Here is a 19,017-nt window from a genome sequence, read left to right on the forward strand (position 1 = left end):
TTTTCCCCATAGGGGCACCTGGCTGGCTCAGTCGGGAGAACGTGCGAGTCTTGACCTCGGGTTCGTGAGTTAGAGCCCCACATTGGGTGTAGAGATTGAAAACATAAAGTTTATTTTAAAAAGGTTTACACGTAAGTTTCTTTTTGTAATCATAAAAGGGGTCTTCTCTTCAAGGGCATCTTCTAACTAGGTTTGCGTAGATAGATAGTCTTTTATCCTTTTTAGTAAACATTTTTATTGAACTGTAATTATACATACAGAAAAGCGCACAAATCATTAAGTGTATAGCTTGGTAAGTAGTCAAAAAATGAATGCACCTATGTAATCAGCACCACAGAAGCTGCCTTGTACTCTCCCCAGTCTTGCTGAGCTAAAGAAGCCAGATGAAAAATAACGTATACGATTCCACTCACACAAAGGTTAAAAACAGACGAAACCGATGGCGATTTAGTCGTGATAGTGCGTACCTTTGGGGAGGGGGGTAGTGACTGAAAACGGATGCTGATTTTTGACACCTACAGTAAGTTTTGCCTGTTTTCAACTTCATTTAAATGGAATCAGAGTTACATGCACTCTTGTGTCTGGCGAGTGCTGATACTTACGTGCAAGTATGATATTTGAATGTGTATTTGTCATCGCTACTTTGGTAGGTTCTCTTATAGTTTTTCAACAAATGTCTTCGGGTTTTCCAGATATAAATGCAGAGCTGCACATACGGCCTCCTTTCCATGAAATTCACATGGCTTTGTCAAACTGCATTGGCTAAAACCAACACAATGGTAAGTGGTGGAGAGAGAGAGGGGCACGTCTTGTTTCACTGCGTGGAAATCCTCTTTTAACAGGAAGACGCTTGGGCAGAGGTCCGATGTGAATGAATTACTCATCAGTTTCTGTTTTTCGGGTACATTCAGCATGAACTGAATGCTCAATTCCGTCAAATGCCTTTTCTGAAAAATGGAGAATGAGTTTCTCCTTAACTCTTCTAACATGATGGATATTAATGGATTGTCCACTGTTGAATTATCCTTGCATTCCTACAATACACCCAACTTTATCATGATTTATTACTTTTTTAAAGTGCTGTTGGAGTGTTTGCTAATACACTGTTAAGGTTTTTGCACTGATATTTCTGAGTGATCTATAACTTTCTCTTTGGTACAGTCTTTTGCCAAGTTTTGGAAATGCTATTGTATTCACTTTACAAATCAATTCAGAAGTCTTAAAAAAATTTTTTTTGGCACTTTTGAGGTTCAGGATTCTTTTTCTAGCTTCTGGAATTGTTATCAACAACATTGAGATTATTTAATCTTAAAGGTTTAGTAGAAATCCCGTGAAACCATCAAGGCCTGACACTTTTTTTGGTAAGGACTCCTTTATTAGTTTCTTCTATGATAATTGGTTCTTTTTAAATTTCTGTGTCTACAAGGGTAAATCCTGGCAATCTGCATTTTTCTAATTTGTTATATAAAATTGGTCTTATAATTTTGAAAAATTTCCTGGTTTGTGGTTATTTCTCCCATTGTCATGTCAATGTGCATTTCTGCAGCCTCTCTTTTTTCTTGAATGGGTTAGCTGGTGGTTTGTCTATTTATTTAAGTTCGCTCCCTTCCTCTTTTTTAGGAATTCCTTCCAATGTTTTCTTCCGATTTGCTTTTTTCCTCCAGTTTTTAAGGCTCGGTTGTGTAATTTTCAGCTTCTCCCATTTTTAATGATACAGTGCTAAATACTATAAGTCTCCTGTCATAACTGCTTTTAAAAAAAAAAATGAGGTTTTCGTCGGTCTTGTGGTCATGTCTTTCTGGTGTGCTCTCACCGTCTTTGGGGATGCTGGCTTGCTTATTCTCTTACTTCTTCTAACTTCTGAATGAGATTTGATTGTAATCTCACAGTTTTGTTTTGGGTTTTTCTTCCGAAGACAGTTCTCCCGTACTTTTTAAGGAGGGGTGTGCTCTACGATGACTCTTCTTAGCTCCACTGCCCTAAAGCTTTACCATTTTCATTTTGACAAAGCGACTGACAGGACATCGCTATTGACCTTCCTTGCCAACGTTTACCTGGACTTTCTCTCCTCTTTGTCCTTACCGTACCTGTCCTGTCAAGCTGGAATTCTAATTCTAGCAGTTTCTCCTCAGCTCTGAGACACCTACAGCACTGAGCCCAGACTGCGTCAGCACACTCGTCAGACCTTGCTACGCTGCTGTGATCCTCCCTCGCAAATGCAATCTGCCGAACGAAGCCTGCCCAGTCCCAGCTTCTGTTGACGGCCCCCTGCCAGTTGGCTGAGAAACGGGGGGCTGTCAGAACACAGCTGCCTGCTCTCCCTGTCCCCACACGCAGATGCTAAAACTACGTCGGCCAGTGGTCTGTCCTTCCTTACTTGTACTTTCAAGTTCATGGGGACAACAGTCACCTAGTTTTGCAGAGCAGGGTCTGGGGCTACCCTGGTTATTCTGTATTCTTACTGGAAGGTTCAGAAAGTACACTATTGCCATCATCGTCCGCGAGCTTAACCCCTGTGGGATCTCTATTACAGAAGAGAAATTTTAATAACAATCATTTTATGACGGTTATGACCGTCATAAATCACAATTAGGAATTTACTGTATTTCAGGTACTATGCCAAGTGCTTTACACACATTATCTCATTTCATCCTCAAAAATCCTCAGGAGTTGGCGTACCCCCTCTGACCCCCCATTTTATGGATGGGGAAGTTAGGGTCCAAGATCACACTGCTGAACTTGCAGATCTGGGATTTAAACCCAAGTCATCAGACTCCAGAGCACCTCCTTACTTCACCGACTCTCAAATATCATCAGGTCCGACCGTTTCCAAACTATGGGCCACTGTAAGCAAAACCTCTATGTGAACTGAAATTAAATAGTAACTATTTGAAGATCTGAGAAAAATGTACACATATTACAGGTCAAATCTAAAATACCGGAGATGACGAATACACTGAAGTGTGTCGTATGACCTGATTAATCTTGTTTTCAAGCTTCTCCTACTAACTTTGAAAAATACCATAATGAGGGTGGGGGTGGAACACAGAGCTATTTGAGATTTTGGACTTCCTACTTCCCTGCTTGTTATAATACCACTGCCAGGAGTAAGTATATGAAATATTACTTATAATTTAGTTTATTAATAAATACTGCTCTTGTAAATAACTGTTTAGAAACAAGAGTCGTCTCTCTGCAGTTCCCTGGCCTGTGTTTTGGTCGGCACTCACGGGGCCACAAGACTTCATAAAAAGGTCCCTCACACATGTACCGTTTAGAATCATACTGTAATTTATAATCTTATGCTATTAAATCATACAATCAGTTAGGAAATATTTCTGAGTAGTTTTATGAAATACTTTTAAACTTGGAATTCTCTTCCATTTACGGATACGGTTACTGTTATTACTAACTTTCTTACCTTCTAACCGCTAGCGGCAATTCAGGAAAAACAATCTGGGTTTTGGTTTTGTTTTTTTTTTTATAATAGCTCTAAAGCCATTCCATATATGCTATTTTAACTCCCGATGTCTAGGAAGTGACTTAGTTTGAGATAGGGATGTCTTAATTTGCCAGGATTTAAATAGAAGCAACTGAAATAACTCGTTGAAAGATAACATCTGCTGTTAAGCTTATATTTTCCCCACAATCAGAAAACGGCTTTTATTTCTAATTAAAAAAATAATAAAGTTGACTTTGGCAAGAGGAGTTTTAAAACTAAGGATGCCAACAACAAATGAATCATTTCTCCAAGCACATACCAGATTACCCTTTCGAGGGACCATTATTTAAGGGCATTTTCCCCTCAAATTTAGGAAAGAAATTAAAATTTAAATATTATAATTCCTAAACAGTAATACTAGTAATTTAGTTTTTATACTGATAGTTGTAGAATAATTCAACATTTATTATCACCAAGACTTAACTTAAACCCAGCTCCTTCAGTGAAGAGATTTTCTTCTCCATTTTAGTACATGTCTCACATCTTTGAACGTCATTCAACAAGTGATGGATGAGATTTATTGATAAACTGGTTACTAATGAAGATGAGTTTTTACACTATTTCCTTTACAGTTAGCTAGTTCACAGAATGAAGAAAACAAAAAGAAAAAAGCAACACCCCAGTCTTTAACCCCTAAATAGAACATTTCCCTTCCACTTACCTGAAAATATAAAAATATAAATGACCATGTATGGAGCTGCACCATTAAGTTTACTTTAGTGGTTCTGGTTTTTTACTGAGAGTTTTACTTATTTACTTTGAAAAAATTAGAAAACTGTCATTTTGAAATCAGAACCACTAACACACTGGAGGCAACAAACTAAAAAAAAAAAAAATTCAAATGGCTAAAAATAACTCCGTTATAAAAGTACAAGTGTAATTTACAATATCACATATTTCAGAAAAATAAACAAAACCACTAAATGTCTCTTTCCTTCTAGACAAACATTTTTCTCCCCAGAAAGAAGAAAAAGCAACTAATGAAATTACAATCAAACACAACTGTTATTCACCCTCGCAACATCTAAATAAATGACCCACACGGCACAAAACGTTCTCATTCACAATCACATACAGTTAAATTATTTTCCCTCAATTACATAATAGTCTCCTTAAATCAATGTCCCTTTAGAAAATTACTGTATTAGTTAAGCCTATTCATCCTTGCTATGAAGTTAATCTCATTTATATAGGCCACATAAGTTTAACTGGCACACTTAATCAGACAAAATAAGTCATTTTTCCTTTTAAAAACTAGGGAATCATCTGTTCTCAAAGAAGAATCTAGATACTTAATTCATTAAAGCAATTTTCTACCATCAGCTATCAGGCTTTTTAAATCACTAGGTGTTCACCCAAAGATGATCAATGCTATGTGAACTGTAAACTTGTTTTAAAGATTTGTGTCCATTTTAGAGTATGATACAACTTGTACTGAAGAGCTTTTTAAAAAGATAACCTACATACATATAGTTAATTTGCCTCAAAGAACTTCTTAGAAATACAGTATAAACATTTAAGAACCGCAACAGAGTCCACTGTGGTTCAAGCTTCAACAAAGATCTTCTTGAAGCCCAGTATAAAGGTTACTGGCTCAAGACCACGCTCCAAAGTGACACCGGCACGAGATGGGATTGTGAGACTCTACCTCTTAAAGAAAGAGCACGCTTGGTTATACATGGCTTTTAACCTTGAGCTACAGTTATGCTACAAACGCCCCGCCCTCCCGACCTAAATGAAGTCAGTCATGTGGAGATGTGCACATTCTCTGGGCACTGTTTGGAGTCCTTGGTTTTCCAGCTCTGATGGAGATCTCGCAGGCGTTCAGAAGTCCGTGTGCTTACATTCAGGGCAGGATGAACTTTACAAATTCCACTTTCCTCCATTAGTGACAGGCCACAGATCCCAAAGTATGCATGCAAAGCATCTGAAAACGAGGTATTTTTTTTTTTTATCATAACAGGCACTCTTATTTGCACATGCTGCAAAGCACTGTAGCTACGTATCTATTAGTCCATCACGTTAAAATTAAATTTAGAAAAATGTTAAATACAGGTTTTGAAACATGTACTTTCTCAAAGTCTCAAAACACCAATTAAAAAAAAAAAACCCAGATGATCGAAATCAGATATTTTATCCAAGAAAATATCATTAACAAAGGAAAACTGTTCTCAAATGAAAAGGTGACATTTCCAACACCCTCTGTGATTAAAAAACAAAGTAGAGTAGCACTAATACAAGACGTCTCACTTAGGGGGCTCCCCCTTTGCCTACTACGGAATACAGAAATAAGGCGCTTTAGCTCTGTATTATAAAAGGAAAAATTTTCCTGAAAAATGAAAATAAACCTCTGACTCTAAGTAGCAATACCCCTCCCCACTAAGTTTTACCTCTGACATTTCCGTAACCAGTACCACTACAGTACTGTGTCCGGCGAAAGATGCCCAAACAGAATAATCCGCTGTGGAATGCTGTACCAAATTTAGTTTTCCTATTTAGGGGAATGTCAGTCATCCAAAAAATGTCTGACCTGACAGTAAAAACAAACTCACATTCTCTGTGGTTATAAATACCGTAACCTTTCTTCGATACTGGCCTCACTACTGTTTCCCAAAGTCTTTCGGGGGGGGGGGGGGGCAGCGACCCTCCTCCATTCAAGTGGCCGCAGAAATCACGTGGCTGCTGCCTTCTGGACAGCCTTATACGGACTCTGAGGAGCTCAGAGCTCTGCAGTTACGGGCATACGACAAAAAACAGATCTTGCAGCCATCAAGCATTCTTCCTACTTTGTACTGGCCATCATTTATGGCCTCAAGAGCTACTGAAGTTCAGAACACCTTGGGGACGCAACCTCTGTCAGAAGAACTAAACAGAAAATTTTACTTATAGGAGTACCATTTACTTTGCAAAAGGGAGGGACAGCTAGTTGTGCTTAGTCAAGATTATTTGTGAAAAAGTCATATCACTAATGGAGGCCCATGTCAATCCCCTTTCATGTCTTCACAAGAGAATGCTTAGGTTTCTTCGGGCTCACTTTTCTCTCATTTTCAGACCACAAAAAATAAATCTGAGTTCCCCTGTACCATGAAATTTTCCGTGTAGTTATTCTAAAATTACAGAAGACACAAAGCAACATTATATTTTATTGACTAGAAATGAGGAAACTTTTCTAGGAAAAAATTCAACTGAAAGAGAAATAAAAATCCATCCAAAACAACATAAAATAGGATCTTCTACTTTCCACGTAATGTAAAAATAAAACATTTTTTTCTCAAAAAGCTTTTTGTAAAAGCCAATGAACCAGAACTCAATTGCTTCAAATGTCAAAGCTTTTTTTTTTTTTTTAACTTCCTTATCTGTAGGGGTATTCAAGCATATCAAATGCTGAAATATATAGTTTCTTCATAATAAAAGTTCATTCTTTTCATAAGTTTCTTCTGTGAATGTATATAAAACTGCTTTGTGTCAAATCTGCTACTAAATTTACTAGAACCAAGAATAAGCTAATTTTAAAGACTCTCAAAAAACGACTTTCCCAAAGGCCCGGTTAAACAGGTCTTTCCACATAAACTCAATTTATGACACACAGACTTTCTATGCTCTGCGGTTTATTGGTTCTGAAGACACTTTACCATATCTGTAAAAAATATTACATCCGAGTATTTACACAAATATTAAGGTTAGCAACTAAGTGCTAGAAAAAAGCTTCAAGAATTAAAAATAAAAAATCTACTGAGGGGCACCTGGGTGGCTCAGTCGGTTAAGCATCCGACTCTTAATTCTGGCTCAGGTCATAATCTCAGGCCCGTCCCAGCTCTGCACCCAGCGGGGAGTCTGCTTGAAGATTTTCTCCCTCGGCCCCCTCCCCCCACTAGCCCTTGCTCACTCTCTAAGATAAATAAATAAATCTTTAAAAAAATCTACTGTAAATACTCAGAATGTGTTTCAAGTATGTTTATGCCAGACGTGCTTTCCAAGATACTGTCATTTCTCTATTCCTATTTTTTTAAATAATACATTATTTGTTAAAATAGTACAAGCCCTGATGAAAAACAATGTCATCTAGACAATTCTCAGTCTTCTTGAGGTACTGCTCTAACATATTTATAGCTATGGTTACACATACCGAAATTTAAAAATATTGTTTTGCTTTAGAAATTAGAACGTAAAAAAAAAAAAAAAAAAAACAAGAAGAACCCTATAACCCAACAGGAAAAAAACAAAAACAAAAACAAGTAATCCAACTGAAAAAGGGGCAAAGGATCTGAATAGCTCTTTCTCCAAAGAAGATATAAAAGGCCAACCAGTACATGAATAAATGTCCGACATCAATACCCACGAGGGACATGCAAATTAAAACCACGGCGAGACACTATGTCACTCCTGCTAGAACGGTCATCATCAAAAGGACAAGCAATAACAAATGTCGGCGTGTATGTGGAGAAAGGGAGTCCTGTGCACTGTTGGTGGGAATGTAAATTGGTACAGCCCCTATGGAAAAAAGTATGGAGAAGGCTCAAAAAATTAAAAAACAGAACTACCATACAATCCAGTAATATCCCCAAAGGAAATGAAAACACTAACATGGTATCTATACCATGTTCACAGCAGAATTATGCACAATAGCCAAGATACAGAAATAACCTACGTGTCCATCGATGGATGAATGGATAAAGAATTCGTGGCATACACACATGCAATGGCACATGAGTCGGCCATAAAATGAGAAAATCCTATTTGCAACAACATGGATGGACCCTGAAGGCGTAATGCTAAGTGCAGTAAGTCAGGCAAAGACAAATACTGTGTGATCTCACTTACATGTAGAATCTAAACAATGAAAACAAAAAAACCAAACTCATAGGAAAAAAAGAGATCGGACCTGCTTAGCTGGGATGGGGGCGGGGGGAGGGGAAGCTGGAGGAAGGGGGTAAAAAGGCACAAACTTCCACTAATAAATAAGTATTGGGGGCGTAGTGCACAATATGAGGACTACAGCTCATACGCTGTACGATATACAGGAAACGCGTTAAGAAAGTTAACCCTATGATTTCTCATCACAAAAATAAATTGTTTGCCCTTTACTATTTTCTCCTTTTCTTCTGTATCTCTATGAGAAGAAGGGTGCTAGCTGAGCCCACTCTGGTAGCCATTTCACAACAGACATACATCAAACCATCACGCTGTGTGCCTTCAACTTACACACAGACGTAAGTCAGTGATTTCTCAATAAAACTGGAAAAAAAATATTCTTTGGCTTTAGAAATTAAAAGCATCTAAGAGGAGAAAATACATTTACAGTACAATATAATATTTATCGAAAAAATCCATTTATAAGTGGACAGGCACAGTTCAAACCTGTGTGGTTCAAGGATCAACTGTACTTATTAAATCCAAGAGTCTTTTGTTCTTCTCTGCCATTCCTCAGTTTGGAAAAAAATGAATATCACATTGTCTGAATCCACTTGGTTCTTGAGTTTTAGGCAGTGAACGATAAGAGTTCAGATAGCAAAGTATCCTTCTAAAAAAATTACCTGAATTTGCTGAGATTCAGAGAACAAAGGTATGGACAGTGAGGGACATCTATCTTCAGAATCAGAGATATGACAGCTAATAATCCTAAAGATTCTGGATGGACCAAATGATACTCTATTTTGGACGGGGCCCATTCAGACCACCTGCCTTACTGCCTCAAATGAAATAAAACACTGGTAAGTGAAATACATGGAAAAAAAGGCATACGATAGCAATACATCTTGATAATCCAATCCGTCCCTTAAACCCCTCCACATGCTAAACTTCCCCTAAACTTAAACAATTTACCTTCTTAGAAAACACAGTAAAGTTTCCAACTGTAGCTGAATTTTCTATCTTAGGCCCTTTCTGAACAGATGCGTGAGGGTCTGCTTAAGAAATAAACAAAAGTAAAGTTGTTCCAGATTCATACAAAAAATAAATTACCTGGATGACTATCTGGCCACTTGGCAAACCCCCCAACGAGGCGATCTTGAGTTGATAAGATGTAATTTCTGTTTTTCTCAAAGTTGGTGTACTGAAAAATTTTCAGAAGCTGAAATGACAGGACAAATATAAATTTACTGACATCAAACTTTCATATTGACCTTGGGCTCAATTTTCAGATATACATCAATTAAATATGCTTTTCTTTAGCTAAGGTTCTCAAAGCCAGCCTCCGGGGATCTGAGCACTTAACTGTCAGTCAACCACATTATTATCATTTTTATCATCTGATCACAACTACTCTCCTTTCCTTGATCTTGCTATTTCCTTCTTTGAACCACGCCCAACTAATCCCGTTGCACCATGTTTAGCTAGGTTCAAAACACAACTCTGCCAATCCCTTCAACTTAATCAGTCATTTTAAAAAGGACAATGTTATCTACCCATATTTTAATTCTTATGATAGGCTTTTGAGCTATTACTTACAAACCGGTAGTAACTTGAACCAAAAATATCTCAAAAAAGAGCAACAGAAATTATTAACCAGATGACTAGAGACAGTTTTTATTTGAGAGCAGTAAAAAAAAAAAAAACACCTTAGCTTTTGAGTCAGGAAAGGTAAAAGGTGAGACAAATATAATTTTAGCATAAAAAACTAGGTAGCTTTAAGATTTAGGATATCTATTTATTCTCTCAAGATCCCATTAAATAGAAAAAAATAAAGGATAAATCAAACTATGAGAAAGGGTGTGTGTGGGGGGGGGTGGAACAGTAGACAAGAGAGTTAAAAAATTTCTGTTAAGACACAAAGCAGCTGAAAGTATGTTAATGAATCAAAGAGCCAGAGAAGATATTAGTGATAAAAGAAGCATTATTTCTCAAAAAGAAAAACAAAGCCTAAAAGAATTATGATACAAATAAGAAACTTACTCATTCATTTTAATTTAGTCAATACAATTAACAGGAAAGAAACTCTTTAGAATCCATCAGCTAGAAACACTTTCCATCAAGTGGCATATGGGTCATTACATAAGAAGAAACTAATCTTAAGACTGTACTTGGTTCAGCAATAAACAATATTTACATGATCATAGTAAGTGCTGATTCTTGGTTTTTAAATTTTAGAATCAACCTATAGGCAAAGCATAAAATATGTGAATATTGTTACTAAATAAAATATGAATGTTATTTAACTTGACATTATAAAAGTAAAGGTAATAGGACAGAATTAGAAGGTGGAAGAGGAAAGATTCAGGACTAAAAAATATATAACCAGTAACAATCTGCTTAAAAAAAGGGAGCCTAAATCTTCATTCTTCATAGTTGGGAATCAAAGATAATGTCTACAGAGAAATCAAGAAATCACTTAAAGCTGGGGTGCCTGGCTGGCTCAGTCAGTACAGCATGTGACTCTTGATCTCAGGGTCGTAAGCTCATGCCCCACGTTGGATATAGAACTTACTTAAAAAAATAAAACAGAAAATATTTCTAAAAACAAAAAAAAAATCAGTTAAACTTATGGTGATATCCATAAGAATCAACAATTTAAAAAATGTTTAAAAATGGCTGCCTTCAGAAAGTTGTCAAAGACTACCAAGGTCATATCCAAAAGACTCCAGAGCCTACTTGAAGAGGCTTTGGCTAAAAATGGGATATTTGGAGCTTCAAAAAGAACAATGTAACAGATTAAAACATGTTAACCTCAATGGCTACTAAAATGATTTTGTAAAAAAACATGATGAGGTTTTTATACAACAACCACCAACAATCCAAAAAGAAATTAAGAACGCAATTCCATTTACAACGGCATATAAAAGAATTAAATATTTACAGAGTGGAGGGGGTGGGAGGGACCGGGTGGCTGGGTGATGGACACTGGGGAGGGTATGTGTTGTGGTGAGGGTATGTGCGTATTGTGTAAGACTGATGAATCACAGACCTGTACCCCCGAAACTAATAATACATTATATGTTAATAATAAATAGATCAATAAATAAATAAACAAAGAAAATACAAACAACAACAACAAAGAAGAATTAAATATTTAGGAATAAATCTGATCCAGGACATGAGAGACTTGTATGCTGAAAACTACAAAATACTGCTAAAAGAAATTAAAGATCTAAATAAATGGAAAGACATCCCATGCTCACTGCAGGAGAACTTAAACTGTTAAAAGTAATATTACCCAAAGTGATCTTCAGATTCAATGCAATAGCCTTTTTGTAAAAAATGGAAAAACCAATTCTCAAATTCCTATGAAATTGCAAGGGGCCCCGAAAAGGCCAGACAATGGTGAAAAAGAACAAAGTTGAAGGACTCACAGTTCCTGGCTCTGAAACTTACTACAAAAGCTGCAAGAATTAAATCAGGACGGTACTGGCATACGGACAGACACATGGACCAATGGAACAGAAGTGAGAACCCATTAAAAAGAAACACCCATGTGTATGTGGTCAATTGATTTTCCACAAGGGTGCCAAGACCATTCAATGGGGCAAAGAAGAGTCAACAACAATCCTGGGAAAGCAGGATGTCCACATGCAGAATAATGAAGTTGAACCCTTAATTTATGCCACACACAAAAATTAACTCAAAATGAACTGAAGATCTGAACTCAAGGGCTAAAACTGTAAAACTGCTGGAAGAATATACCAGGGAAAACCTTTAACCACACTGGCTTTGGCAATGATTTCATGGCTGTGACAATCAAAAGCGCAGGCAGCCCAAAAAAAAAAACCAGATAAAATGGACTCGATTACAATTAAAAACTTCTGTACATCAAAGGACGTTATCTACAGAGTGAAAGGCAACCACAGAATGGGAAAAATTATATGCATGCCATCTATCTTGATAAGGGATTAATATCCAGAACACTTGAAGAACAAAAAACATGATTAAAACAATGGGTGAAGGACCTGAATTGACATTTCTCCAAAGAAGATACAGAAATGGCCAATAAGCACATCAAACGACGCTCAAGATCACTGATCATCAGGGAAATGCAAATCAAAACCACAACGAGATAGCGCTTCATACCACACACTGGGATGGCTATGATAAAAACCAAATCCAAACAGATCAAGCGCTGTTGAGGGAACCTGGTATTCTGCTGGCAGGAATGTAAAATGGCGCACACCCTCACTGTGGAGAAAGCATGGCGGTACCTCACAAAGTTCAAAACAGAACTACCATATGATCCAGCAGTTCCACTCCTAGGTAAATACACGAAAGAAATGAAAACACAAACTCAGTTATTCGTACACCTATGTTCAGAGCTGCCTTATTCACAACAGCTAAAACGTGGAAATAACCCATGTCCCTCAGCAGATAAATGGATAAACAAAACGTGGTATAAACATACAATAGCATATTACTCAGCCATAAAAAGGAATGAAATGTTCATACATGCTACAACATGGATGGACCTTGAAAGCATTATGCTAATAAGCAAAATAAGCCAGACATAGAAGGCCACACATTGTGTGATTCCACTTAAATGATGCAGAAGGAACAGGCAAATTCATAAAGACAAAAAGTATAACAGAGATGACCAGGGACTAGAGGGAGAGGAGAACGGTAATGAGTACAGAGTTTATACTGAGGAGAACGAAAGCTCTGGGTATACATAGTGGTGAGGGTTACATAACATAGTGAATGTAATTAATGCCACCAAGTTATACAAATTGATATTTGTATATCAATTATAATTGATTATCAGCTTACATAATTATGTATATTTTGCCATCACAAATAAAAAGCTGATGGGGGACTTTACACTGGATAAATCAGATTTGACGGCTCTGGAGCCCTTTGATCAAAAGGAGATAACCAGGGCGCCTGGGTGGCTCAGTTGGTTAAGCATCTGCCTTCGGCTCAGGTCATGATTTGGGGGTCCTGGGATTGAGTCCCACATCGGGCTCCCTGCTCAGCATGGGAGTCTGCATCTCCCTCTCTCTCTCTCAAATAAATAGAAAATCTTAAAAAAAAAAAGAAAAAGGAGATAACCAGGGATTATGTGCCTCTTGATGTGATGCAGAAGGAAATACATATAATCACTGACTAGATATTTAAAGGTATCAAGGAACTATGGCCGATTTTTCAGATAAGATGATGACACTACAGTTCTGTTTCTTAGAAAATTATTTTTGGTTAGGAACTATACAGAAAAATTTCCAGACAATATAAAAAATGGTAGCTGGGATCTGCCCTAAAATAATACAGTGAGGGGGAGGGCCGGGAGTTGGAATACGGGTAAGACTGAGGCGGGCTTTGGGATAAAAGCTGGTGAGTCCAGCTGTGGACCTACAGGGGTTCATTACACTCTTCTACTTTACAGTATGTTTGAAATTTTCCATAATTGAAAAAATTAAAGCAGTACAGTTGAGAAGCGGCACTAGGAGTGAGGAGAGAGAGGGACATATACTGCCTTCATCTTAAATCATTCTGTTTTCAGAATTTATTTCAGAATTTAAGAGAAAAAATCAGGACATTACATAGAAGATGAACACAGACTTTTGTCAGATTTCCGAATATCAGACTTGGGTGACACATTTTAAAGGCAAAAGGCAATTTTAAGATACAGCAAACTTGTGGGTATTTAGTGGTTAATACGCTTATGAAATGAGGCATGTCGAAGGTAAGAGATGGAGAGAAATGTGCAAATGTGTCAATCAGTAAGCTATACAGAAGGGTTAGACAGATAAATCAGTAAAAAATTAAAAACCACAAACCATTTTCAAAGAAATGACCCATGGTTTATCTTTTAAGACGAGGAACTTCCCATAACGCCTTTACTGCTCTCAGGTTCAGACAGATCCCTGCTCTAGGTACACTACCGGTCAGTTCTGGTAACAAGATTTTTACAACCTTTATGCCTTACACCTTATCCTTTCTTATCTATGTTCTGGGCCACTTAAGTTTTAGAAGAATGGCCATTTTCAAGCAGCACAACAGATACCTGGATTCTGTGGAAAAACCACACAGAGATGAGCTTTGCCAGAGCAACAGAAAACACTCGGCAGCCTAAATTCAACAGTATTTAATGAGCATGACAAAGACCGGACCTTTTAAAGCCCAGTTAGTATCAACACAGAGTCTAGGTTTCGCAATGTTATTCTTTCACTTACCTTTAGAGTCGCTCCCACCCAAAAAGAGTAACACGTGTCTACGGGCTTATTAGGTCTTCCATGATAACCGTTTTGTTGCCTCATTATACACCACCTCTTTATCCGGTTCAATTCTTTTTCCGAAAAAACTTCTTCTAGTTTATCCATCAGACACAGGGACGCAATGCCACAAAAAGTCGAGCCTCCTGTTAATCGAAACCACACAATATTTCAAACATCAAATCAGACACCCAGGAAAATAGTATAAAATGGCTGGAGGGAAAAAAAACAAAACACAATGGTTACATAATTCTGGAAATCAGAAATATAAAGCAAATTTAGAAGACAATGATACCTTTAAAATAACCACAAGGCACTGAAGTCTTCAATATTAATTTGATCAAACAGACAAGAATTTAAAATAATTTAAAGATGTAAGAAATACTTTACTTACGGAAAAAAAAAAAAAAGACTTCGGAGGTTAAGGAATGTGTTCAAAATTAGATCGTTTAATGGGAGAGCTCACACTAACACGGAGGACTGCTCCCTGTCCAGGACTCGGTCACCCTAGTCTGACATTCCCTCCAAGACCGCACAGTGCTCGGGAACTGCGGTTCACTCTGCCTGAGACCAGAGACTCGTCTTCACATGTAACACAGACAAGCTAGAAGGGGATATGCAGACATGGTACCTACTCAGCTTAAAACATTTAAGAAGCTAAATCTGAGCGAGGGATGAGGGAGAGATGGTGTTGGAGGCGGGGAGAGAAGAGCCTATCAGGAAGGAACCACGCGGAGAGAACCCATTCCCCGCGGCAGACTGAACAACGGCCGCAAAGATTCGGGAGTCCAGGCCCAAATCCCTGGAACACGTCAATGTTATCGCCTATGGCAAAAGGGACTTTGCAAATGTGACTACGGATTTTGAGACGGAGAGTCCTGGATTATCTGGGTGGGCCCTGAGTGCAACCACAAGTGTCCTTACAAAGGGGGCAGAGGGGATTACAGGAAGAGGTGGCGATGGGACTGTGAAGCAGAGACTGGAGTGACTTGGCAACACGCCGGGAAGGTCGGCAGCCACCAGAAATTGGCAGAGGCAAAGGAACAGACTTTCCCTTGGAGCCTCCAGAAGGAACCAGCCCTGTAAAGTGCAGTACAGACTTCTGTCTTCCAGAACTGTAAGAGAACAGGCCTGTGTTGTTGAATACCCCTAAGTCCGCAGCAATATGTTACAGGAGCAACAGGAAACCAATACACTCGCAAAACTGATTCCGCTCCTCAGGAACTGAAAAGTCTGTATTTTCCACAAAGGAGAAGAAACAACACTTTCCACTGGCACTATTTGTTGTCAAGTCCAAACAATATGAAAATATTTATATTTCCAATTTATCATGACTTCACCTACTGATCAATTTCAGCTATGGAAATGGTTTGTAATATGCTTCATCCTACAACTTCCCTTTTACTGTTATGTCTTGGATGCATACTCTGGCAAAAGACCTGGGTGGTTCGGTCATTAAGCGTCTGCCTTCGGCTCAGGGCATGATCCCAGCACTCTGGGATGGAGCCCCGCATCGGGATCCCTACGCCGCTGGGAACCTGCTTCTTTCTCTCCCATTCCCCCTGCTTGTGTTCCCTCTCTCACTGGCTGTCTCTCTGTCAAATAAATAAATAAAAATCTTAAAGAAAAAAAAAAAAAGAAAAGCGAGCATTCCCTCTAGAAAACTCAAGGCAGCCATCACATTAAAAAGATCACTGTCAGTAAGAACTACTTAATCTTCAGAATTTTTCCCACTTACTTGGGAGATCTATGTCAGTCACGAGTTAATGAAAACAGAAAAATAAAACAAATTTATAACAACCTTTTAGAATAATTCCTATTAAGTAACCACGAATCTTATTTCCTCTTCAGTGACCCAGCAATTTTAATTTCTCTTTCATGACAACCTGGCCATGACTTCAGGTATTATTACACCATTAAATATAAAGTCTCCAACAGATAATATGTACTCATTAAACACCAAAAAGTAGGGGTGCCTGGCTGGCTCAATTGGAAGAGCACACAACTCTTGATCTCAGGGTCATGAGTTCGAGTCCCACGTTGGGTGCAGAGATTACTTAAATAAATCGAACTTATTAAAAAAAAAAAACAACTACCAAAAGGTTAAAAGAGGCATTTAATTGTTACTCTGCAAATTACTTGCTAGGATTCTTTAAAGCAAACTGGCACAATTCAAAATAAAAATACTCTCTACTTTGCCCAAATCACCAGCTTTGCACAATAATAACTTCCAAAGTAAATTTGAGCTCTTTTTTTTTTTTTGAGTAGCCAAAAACACTTTGTAAAGTCTTTGTTCTAAGCTAAAATTCATTTACCAACATTTACCCCTGAGAGGTTCTTATTTTACACAAAATTCTTAAAAACTAATTCCAAAAACCTGGGCTAACAAGTATTAAGTTAGGAGTGTTAGAGATACCAACAGCAAGAAAAGACAGGTAACATCTTAATAAGTCAATTAAGAAATACTATAAAAAAGTAGGCACAGGAACTCATACTCTGTATAACATCAAAAGGGGCTAACTAAGGTTACACCAAGGATTCCCACAAGCTTCAAAAAATTTCAAGAATATTACATAATTACAGGGGCACCTGGCTGGCTCAGTCTGACTAGGCTCAGGTTCTGATCTCAGGGTCAGGAAGTCAAGCCCCACCTTGGGCTTTGGCACTCAGCGGGGAGTCTGCTCCTCTCCCTCTGCTCCTCCCCCCCTTTGCAAGCACACTCTCTCAAATAAATAAAATCCTAAAAAAAAAAAAAAAAAGAATATCACATCACTACATTAAAGTACAATACAAAACTGCTCATAATTTTCTGAATTCATCAAGAAAAGGTTAAGTTGTGTTCATTCTGCCTTGGGTGAAGAAGGTATGAAAAGAAGCTTCTGTACTGAAGGCTCTTCTAGCAAGACATACTAAGGCACGTGCAAATGAAAGAAAGGCTGCAACTGCTGAGTTTGTCCCCTGAGGTCAGATGCTCCCGTCATATGGATCAGTCCTGTGTGCAGAATACCGCAGTTACGAGATAACACAGATGGAAGGGACCACTGAGGTTCGTTCTCTGGACCAACTGACCTCGGTGCTCCTGGGGGCAGGTGAAGGAGGCGTTCCTGACTCTAGTCCTGGACACTAGGACTGACTTAACATTTTAACAGTGTTTAACAGGTGTAAGTTAACTTACTGCTCCATAAGGTTTTAAAGCCCAATTTTAAGCATTCTCTTGTATTTATTTGCATGGACCAAATTATCTGAAGGAGTCCATGTGCTCTGAAATATATAATTTAAGAAAGTTAACAATTATACAGCTAGAGATGAAACAGAAAGCTAAAAATAGGTATATAAATAAAAGTACACCATTCACATTTCAACACCCCATGGAAAAGGTAAAGTGAGGAAAATTCAAGGAGCTGAATGCTTACATGGAATCAGGCCACAGAGTTGAATATTTCTCTTCTGAATTAAGGAATACAGATATTTTTGAAGAACGATGGAATCAAATTAATTTATTTGAACTATTAGTTTTAGGAAAAAATAGCTTTAGTCCTAGCACAGCAGGAAAACCCAATTCTTCCACACGCACGAACACTTTACCCTACAACTGTGCCAGCACTTAAGAGACTCGCTAGGATAAGAAGGAATCCTCACACCTGACGATCACGGCCTAGAAGCGTACTGTGTGCCTGTCTGGTCTGCAGGACCAATGGGCTCTCAGCTAAGCAGTCGTGGGAGAAGAGCCGATGAACTGTGGTAGGAAGACGCAACCCACACTCAGCCTCCCGAGCTTCGGGGTGCCGAGTGGGAGAGAGGACGGCCAACTCCAATACCTGTGGGACAACCCACGGTATGAGGGCAAGCGGAGTTGGCCACAAATAAGACCTACTGGTTTACGATGTAGCAGAGACACTAAGGCAAACAGGAAGGGCCACGAAGGTGGTATGAGCCAAGTATGGCTGGAATACAGAAAAGGGAGGAATTGCTTAGGGCTGGGGGACGACAGACGATGGAGAGTTTTAGAGAATGGAACCAACCATAGGAAAATTGGCAAAATTTAGAAGGTTAGGAAGAGGAAAAAGAGGAGAAGCAGTTGGAAGGGGAAGCATTTCAGGCAAGGGAAGAATGTCAGCTGCGTCCCAAGGTGAAAAGGCACGTGAGAACATCTGGGGAACACTTGCCTGGAACACACAGAAGGGGTGGCTCACGTGTGTGTCTACAAAGCGAGGCTGGAAGTGGACACTGAGAATGAAAGTGAGGGATGCAAACGTGGGCAGAAAGGCACTGCTGAGCACACACAGGGTTTCAAGTGGGCTACGCCACATACCCGAGTATATATGAGCCCACGAGGGAAGTCACAGCTCTGAGAAAAATGATAATGGTTACTGTGGCGGTTTGGTA

General features: G+C 38.5%; 1 protein-coding gene across 1 annotated transcript in view; it reads right to left on the minus strand.

Moving 5' to 3' along the window:
- Positions 1 to 3,997: 3,997 nt before the first annotated feature.
- The window catches only part of PGGT1B (protein geranylgeranyltransferase type I subunit beta), a 49,240-nt gene continuing 34,220 nt past the window's right edge, over positions 3,998 to 19,017 (minus strand). The window contains exons 7-9 of the mRNA XM_026507779.4: positions 14,593 to 14,777; positions 9,464 to 9,572; positions 3,998 to 5,429 (exon numbers count right to left, since the gene is read on the minus strand). Of these exons, the coding sequence (XP_026363564.2) occupies positions 5,248 to 5,429; positions 9,464 to 9,572; positions 14,593 to 14,777 (476 nt within the window). The 3' untranslated portion in view covers positions 3,998 to 5,247. The remainder of the gene's footprint in view (positions 5,430 to 9,463; positions 9,573 to 14,592; positions 14,778 to 19,017) is intronic.

Source organism: Ursus arctos, unplaced genomic scaffold (assembly GCF_023065955.2).
Source record: "Ursus arctos isolate Adak ecotype North America unplaced genomic scaffold, UrsArc2.0 scaffold_5, whole genome shotgun sequence".
In the NCBI taxonomy this organism is placed as follows: domain Eukaryota; kingdom Metazoa; phylum Chordata; class Mammalia; order Carnivora; family Ursidae; genus Ursus; species Ursus arctos.